Consider the following 7,286-nt stretch of genomic DNA (forward strand, 5'->3'; position numbering starts at 1 on the left):
TGTGCGAGCGCGTGTCTCTTTGCGTTCGTTCAGTTTTGGTTCTAGTCGCTGTACCTCCCATTAGTCAGCTGTGCCGAATATAAACGCACGCACGCACGCACGCACGCACCGGTGTGATGATCGATTCGGGCGGATTTTCCGATCGTAACCGCTTTAAATGGTGATCCTCTGTTCGGAAGCCGCCTGCATTCCGTAAAACAATGCGCGCGTGCTAGCGACGATGATGACGACACCAGCGACGTGTTTGTGTGTCCATGATTCTAGATCCACAAAACGATGACGTCGCGTGGCGTTCGCGGAACTAGCATGAGTAACACCCACAGCATTAGCATCACTTATTGGCTTTGATCTGATGTAACGTGCGCGAGAGAAGGCGAAAGTCTTCGTCGACCCGGGGTGAGAAGGAGGAAACAAGGTGGGAGCTGTGGCGGATTTGCGTTGGGATATGACGCTTTGACCTACTGAAAACGTGAATGCCCCAACCAAACGGGAAATACTCGATCGCGAAAGTGAGCCCTCACTCGCCCGTTTCGGGGCGCATGATCGTGGAGCCTGCTCTCTTTCTCCTTCTCTCGCTTTTCATTTTCGCTCTTCCTCCCAATGGGATCGTTTTGTGACGGCTCCATCTGAAAAAAAAGATAAAATTAAAAATAAAACCATGAGTGCCACGTGCTCGCGATCGCTCGCGGAAGATCGATCAATGGATTCGCGGATGCTGTGCGGATCGCACTCTCGTCTCACAGCCCACTTCACTGGATTCACTGGGCTCGCTGTACTTAACTCACTGCTCACCACATTGCATTTGGCAATCCATCACACCCCGTTCCGATAAGGATGACGTGTGTTTTGTTGGCCAGAGAAACACCGATTCGATTGGGGCATCACGGCGAAGCACATGGATGGGCACACACACACACACCCGCAGTTTCTCACCCGGCAAATGAATCATCCACGTTGAAATGATGATGCTCATTTGGCATACCACGCGGGCCGCAAATCAGCGCCAATTGCTCCCGTTTTTTATCGGAATGATGGTCCACCTAAATTGATACATTGGGCCGCCAGAGTATTTCGGGTAGTGTTATTCATCACGTTTTTGGAAAAACATCCACCATTCCTTCCCGGTGACGCAATGCTACAGTACACTGACCTACGGCACTCGATGAAACTCTATTGCCCATCAACAGAGCAGTTGCTGGAGCAACTGTTTCACGGCACCTTCCCGTATCACATGGAACATATGTCATTAGATAAAAGACAGATAGCACAGGTTGTTGGTGTAAAATCATCGTTTCGTCTATCTTTCCTCAGCCTTATCAGCTGCGCCCCGGGGGTACCAAACCCCCCTGCCATCGGGGATTCTTACTCATCGCTTACCCCGTGCTCCGGGGACGTCATCGTCGCAATCGCACATACGGATGTGTTGGGTCGCGGTTTGAGCACTGTCTCTTTTATCTCCGGGCACATCTCAGACCCAACATGTCGTCACCGCCGTCTTTGCAGCAAACCTTGACGAACCTCTTCGCGGGTTGGTTCAGCTGGTGAGATAAATAACAATACCATTGGTGTTTTGTTACCATATTTTTGTTGGCCGTTTCACGTGCGTGCGTGTGTACCTGGGAGTGTTTTTCTTGACCGTTGAAGTTTCTTTTGCGAAACACAAAAATTAAGGTGCGTACAATAATGTAAGTACCACCCATCCTCCCTTGTGCACGCTTAGCGCGTGTGTCTAGTACATCTTGTTAATTTTTGCTGTGGAAGGATTATGTGGGATGTGTTCTTGTGTGTGTGTGTTTATGTGTGCTAATCACGTGGACAAACAGTTTTCAGAGGCAGCTTCCGACTTCCTCCTAATTGACTGTTAAAAGAGTTCAATTCATACCGCATTTCTTAATGACAAATAGCTTGAGGAGGCCGAAACTCCGTAGTCCCATGCTCATTGCTGATAGATAACCAACCGACCAAAAATCTCCAAAGCACTTTGAGGCAAGTGCTAACAAGGTGATACATTACGGTGCTTGTCGTTTCATGAATCGTGGTTTTGTTCTCCGTCCCTTGCCCTTTTGAGCGGCGGATCAACATATTGAGTCCCTGAAGGGGCCACGTTTTGATAGAAAGCTCTTTAACAAAACGTGACATCGCATCGGGACTAAAGACAAATGGTTTCACAGGATCACAAACTTTAGTAATAATTTTCTAAAAATATTTAAAAACCCTAAACCACAAATCTACATAAATGATCAAAGGAGTGGTAAACAATGGCATGTACGTTATCTATGTAGCATTGGAAAAAGCATAGCGACAACTAGAGAAAAGTCCTTAACAACCGATGATTGCTATATAGCATCTCCAAGGTAACCAGATATTTGACTTAACTGCAGAAAATGTTTTCGAAATACTGCATAAAAAGTGCTAATTAACTTTATATAATTAGTAACTAACTATAAGTTAAGCATCTCCTGGAATTAAACAAGCAATCGGTTTTGAGTTTAGTAATTCACGAAATAATATAAGCAATTAACATCATACTAAAGCCTGTTTTCCCAGGCAAGGTGTTCAAAACATTCCGAATCCTATCGTTAGAATAATGTCTTGTGATATTGCTAGTGCATCTCTTCAAACAAAGGACACCTCTCTTGCACGTGTTAATCAGAATGGTACATTGTTACATCTTTGTTCTTTTGCATTCCATCTTATCTAGCATGCAGTCACACGGATCCGGTGAGGACAATGGAGCCGCCGTCTCCCAAAACACCACCACCACAGTCGTTTCCTCGATGGGCGGATCGTTCGACTACCAATTCACTCTACCACCCCGCTTCACCACCATGGGTCCGATCGGAATCGGAGTACAGGGAGCCGTATGGTAAGTCGAAGCAATAACTCTAATCCCACCGATTGACTTTCTACTACGATCCTTGATTGTTTGTTTTTCGGTCCGCTCCATAGTGCCGCCATTGATTTGCAAACGGGCCGACGGTTGGCGGTGAAGAAACTCTCACAACCATTCCGGGACTTGACGTTCGCCAAACGGGCGTATCGCGAGATTAAGCTGATGCGATTAGTCGATCACCCAAACGTAAGTATGGTCGATGGTGATAAGGCGATTGTATGATTGATGAACGACTCCGTTTTTCCACAGATTATAAAGCTTCTCTACGCGTATACGCCCCAGACCACGCTAGAATCGTTCCGTGACGTGTACATCTTCACCGAGTTGATGGACAGCAGCCTGAGGAACGTGGTCGGCATCAGTATAGGTCACGATCGTATCTCCTTCCTTGTCTACCAGATGCTGTGCGGCATCAAGTACTTACATGCGGCCGGCATTATCCATCGCGACCTAAAGCCCTCCAACATTGTCGTGTGCAAGGACTGCACGCTCAAGATACTGGACTTTGGGCTGGCCCGCAGCGTCCAGACGAGCTTCACCATGACGCAGTACGTCGTGACGCGCCACTACCGAGCGCCCGAGATCATCCTCAACATGGAGTACGACACGAAGGTGGACATCTGGTCGATCGGATGCATCATGGCCGAGCTGATCACGGGCTCCGTGCTGTTCCCCGGCACCGATCACGTCGACCAGTGGATGCGCATCGTCGACACGCTCGGTACACCGCGCGCCGAGTTCATTGCCCGCACCACCCCCGGCACCCAGCGGTACATTAACAATCAGCCGAAGCAGGAGGGAAAACCGTTCGAGGTCCTGTTCCCGGACGACGCGTTCGATGGAACGCCCACGAACTATCCGCAGCTAACGAACGAGCTAGCGAGAGACTTTCTCCGGCGGATGCTCGCGTTCGACCCGATGGAACGGATATCGGTCGACGAGGCCCTGTTCCATCCGTACATCCACCTGTGGTACTCCGAGAAGGACGTTAACCGACCCGCCCCGGCCCCATACGATCATTCCATAGACGCCCAGAATCTCACCGTCCAGCAGTGGAAAGCGCTCCTGTACGAGGAGATACAGGACATCCAGCGAACGATGACTCTGGACGACGAACCATCGCCAAGTGCAACATTGGATCCTGCGGGAGAGGAGGGACGGTGAGCCCGGAAGAATAACCGGTGCGCCATATTTGTGTTTCCTTTTGAGGCTGTCTAAGCTATTTAGTGTTAAATTTAGGTAGGATTATGTTAGGAAGTAAAAAAGGCAAACCGAGCAGGTAAGGATGTTAATTGTTGAATTCAAAACATCTTTCGCTCGCTCGATCTCGATTTATGGTAGCACTAAATGAGGTCCTCCTGCAGACTGTTGCTTGGGTGAGAATCACACGGAAAGGAAGGGAGGAAGAAGAAGGAAGTAAGAGCAAAGAAAGTCAACCAGGAGAAAGATTGGTCTTAAATCTTACAAACATCATGTTTATTAATTTAATTGATAGCATAATTCGTAGATGTACAGTACAATTCGGACCGAACACGAGATAAAAGCGAACCTGGAGTCAGGACAAGACGCGAGGGGAAGTTTGTACGCTTCCCAGCGGGAGAGGGGGTTCTTGGCGAAACGAATATTTACACCCTTCGTAGAAAAATAAAATAAAAGAAATATATGCTTCTTACTACGGCAGGTTCGGCCATTACTCGGTAGGAATGTTGCACTGTTCGAACCCTTCGAAATACTTGTGCTCGAGGATCTTTTTGGCGGAGATGCGCAACATCGGATCATAGATGAGGCACTTTTGCAGCAGATCAATACCGGCCGAGTCGAGGTTGGACACCTGACCGGCGAGATTATTCTGTGTCCAGCATGGGAACGTCGACTTGTAGTCTGGCAGTGAGGTCACGCCGGGCCAAATCTCCTCAGTCGGTGTGCGCAGGATACGGAACATGCGGAACAACTGATCGATCTCCGAGTCACCCTGGAACAGCGGTTTCCGCGTGGCCATCTCGGCAAAGATGCAACCGATGGACCAGATATCAACCGGGCACGAGTAACGCGGCGAACCCAGCAGCACTTCCGGCGCCCGGTACCACAGTGTAACAATCTCGTGCGTGTAATTACGCACCGGGATGCCGAACGAACGGCCCAGGCCAAAGTCGGCCACCTTTATGACGCCCTCTTTGTTGATGAGCAGATTCTGCGGCTTCAGATCACGGTGCAGTACGCGCCGTTTGTGGCAAAACAGCATCGCCGCCGTGATCTGGTACATGTAGCTCTTGACAAGTTCCGAGTCGATCATCTTCTCCGGCGGCAAACTGTCCATGTACTTCTTCAGATCCATGGAGAGAAACTCGAAGATCAGATACAGTCTGTTCTCTTCCATCAGCACATCCTCCAGCGTAACGATGTTCGGGTGCTTTAGCTCCTTGAGGAGGGAGATTTCTCTATTCGAATGGGAAATAAAACGGAAGGATAAGTTCGGGTTTTCCCGGTAAACACAAATCATACACACACGATCACCTACCTGATGGCGGTCGATGGAATGCCCTCGTCTTCCGATTCCAATCGAATCTTTTTCATCGCCACAATCTGACCGGTAACCTTGTTCCGTCCCTTGTACACAACGCCGTACGTCCCCTCACCGATCTTTTCAATCTTCTGAAAGTCTTCCATCGTACAAGGAGTGTGGCTTTTCGCGAACCTCGGAGAACGATATTGAGGTTATAGAACGAGAATGTTCAAGGAACCCCAATCGTAATTACAAAACTTTTAGGTGCCCTCCTTAATGCCTTCTTCCGCGCGGAATATCACTTTAAACCAATCGAGAAACGTTACGATTTCTACACGAAAAGCCAACTAGACGGAAAACCAATGCTGCTGTGTTTTGCGTTTGTAAACACATTTCGGGCGGGCAGTTGACGTTCGTTATTTTAAATGTGACGTTTTTCCGTGACATTTACGCTTGGCGTGCTGTTTGACATGTCGAGCAGTATCACAATTCGAGCAAATAATTTATACATTTTTATTTACAAAATTACGTTAAATCAGCTAATAATTATAAGATTGAGGTTTTACTAATTTTACACACACCTTAAACCAAGGAAGAAACATTTTTAGTTGGTTGCAATATGCGAGTAGAAAAGGCCTTTCATGTTGGAGGTGAACACTTCGATCCGGACGTGTAACGTATTGCGGAACAGCTGCTGTCGGTCAGCTGTCAACCGGAGGTTGTTTACCAAACAAAGATGCTGCCGGGTTGATAGTTTTTCGTGAGTTTTGTACGATTTATGGACACTCCAGTGTATAGATTTGAACCGCAAGATTATGAAGTCGTATACGAGCCGGCGGAGGATACGTTCTTGCTCCTGGATGCGCTGGAAGACGAGCAAGATACGATAAAGGGCCGGCAGCCTCTTCTGTGCGTCGAAATCGGTCCAGGCAGCGGTGTTCTGATTAGTGCCATCGCCAAATGTTTCCCCGGCGGACAGACACACTGCATCGCCTTCGATATAAACCCGGCCGCCTGTCGTATGACACGAAGGACGAGTCAATTGAACCAAGTGGCAGTGGATGTGGTCAACATGGACCTGCTCGGAGGACTGCATTCACACTCGGTTGACCTGCTGATCTTCAATCCACCGTACGTTCCGACACAGCCGATCGACGGTTCCCTCGAAGAGCATGCGGAAACGTTTCGCTCCGACGGTGGACAAGCTTTGATACACTCTTGGGCAGGTGGCATCGATGGGATGATGGTAACGAATCGTGTGCTAAACGACCTGGATCGGGTGCTGTCCCCGGTGGGAGTGTTCTATCTATTGCTGGTGAAAGAAAACAATCCGGACAGTATCCTTGACAAGGTCCACCGGCAGGGATTTCTAGGGAAAACTATCAAAGAACGGCGCATTCGCGGTGAACATCTTTACGTGCTTCGTATTGAAAGAAAACCCGGCGAAACCAAGAGCTGACGAAAAAAAAAAAAGATTTTATCGTCCATTCTTCTTGGTAATGGAATTTTGTTGGGTAGGAAGCTCTTTGGACTTGTTTAGTTTAACTTTGCCGTTATCTGTAGGCGTAACGCCTTTTGTAATTGACAAAAAATCCCTGAAATATAATTTAAATCCACAAGACAGTTTCTAAATGTTTGTTTCGAAAATTTATTTCCTTTAATATATACTTGGGCACTTGAATGGAAAGTCTCGGACACAAGTCATGGAAACTTGTATGGAAAGTCTCAGACACAAGTCTTGGAAACTTGTATGGAAAGTCTCGGAAACAACTCTTGGAAACTTGTATGGAAAGCCTTGAACACAAGACTTGGACACTTGTATGGAAAGTCTCGGACACAAGTCTTGGACACTTGTATGGAAATTCTCGAACATAAGTCTTCCATGTAAGT

General features: G+C 47.9%; 3 protein-coding genes across 3 annotated transcripts; 2 read left to right on the forward strand and 1 right to left on the reverse strand.

Annotated features, from left to right (window-relative positions):
- Positions 1-2,702: 2,702 nt before the first annotated feature.
- Positions 2,703-4,057, forward strand: LOC131283010 (stress-activated protein kinase JNK-like). Its single transcript, XM_058312568.1, has 3 exons — positions 2,703-2,866; positions 2,950-3,079; positions 3,143-4,057. The coding sequence occupies exons 1-3, from the start codon at positions 2,703-2,705 to the stop codon at positions 4,055-4,057; spliced, it is 1,209 nt and encodes a 402-aa protein (XP_058168551.1).
- Positions 4,058-4,341: 284 nt separating this feature from the next.
- On the reverse strand, positions 4,342-5,773 carry LOC131293511 (cyclin-dependent kinase 1). The gene is made up of 2 exons (XM_058321591.1): positions 5,412-5,773; positions 4,342-5,331 (listed from the first exon to the last, which is right to left on the reverse strand). Exons 1-2 carry the CDS (start codon positions 5,558-5,560, stop codon positions 4,584-4,586), a joined length of 897 nt encoding a protein of 298 aa, XP_058177574.1. The 5' UTR covers positions 5,561-5,773; the 3' UTR covers positions 4,342-4,583.
- A 370-nt stretch (positions 5,774-6,143) lies between these two features.
- LOC131281448 (methyltransferase N6AMT1) lies at positions 6,144-6,860 on the forward strand. Its single transcript, XM_058310780.1, has one exon. The coding sequence runs from the start codon at positions 6,175-6,177 to the stop codon at positions 6,853-6,855; it is 681 nt and encodes a 226-aa protein (XP_058166763.1). The 5' UTR covers positions 6,144-6,174; the 3' UTR covers positions 6,856-6,860.
- The last annotated feature ends 426 nt before the right edge of the window (positions 6,861-7,286 follow it).

The sequence above is a fragment of the Anopheles ziemanni genome, chromosome 2 (assembly GCF_943734765.1).
Source record: "Anopheles ziemanni chromosome 2, idAnoZiCoDA_A2_x.2, whole genome shotgun sequence".
NCBI classification, from domain to species: Eukaryota; Metazoa; Arthropoda; class Insecta; order Diptera; family Culicidae; genus Anopheles; species Anopheles ziemanni.

Excerpts from the sequence above, each read along its gene's own strand:
- LOC131283010 (XM_058312568.1), top strand. The coding sequence starts at position 2,703 with ATGCAGTCACACGGATCCGGTGAGGACAATGGAGCCGCCGTCTCCCAA. Across the intron at positions 2,867-2,949 it reads GGAGTACAGGGAGCCGTATG|TGCCGCCATTGATTTGCAAA; the intron begins GTAAGTCGAAGC and ends TCCGCTCCATAG. Across the intron at positions 3,080-3,142 it reads GATTAGTCGATCACCCAAAC|ATTATAAAGCTTCTCTACGC; the intron begins GTAAGTATGGTC and ends GTTTTTCCACAG.
- LOC131293511 (XM_058321591.1), bottom strand. The coding sequence starts at position 5,560 with ATGGAAGACTTTCAGAAGATTGAAAAGATCGGTGAGGGGACGTACGGC. Across the intron at positions 5,332-5,411 it reads ATTCCATCGACCGCCATCAG|AGAAATCTCCCTCCTCAAGG; the intron begins GTAGGTGATCGT and ends CCATTCGAATAG.
- LOC131281448 (XM_058310780.1), top strand. The coding sequence starts at position 6,175 with ATGGACACTCCAGTGTATAGATTTGAACCGCAAGATTATGAAGTCGTA.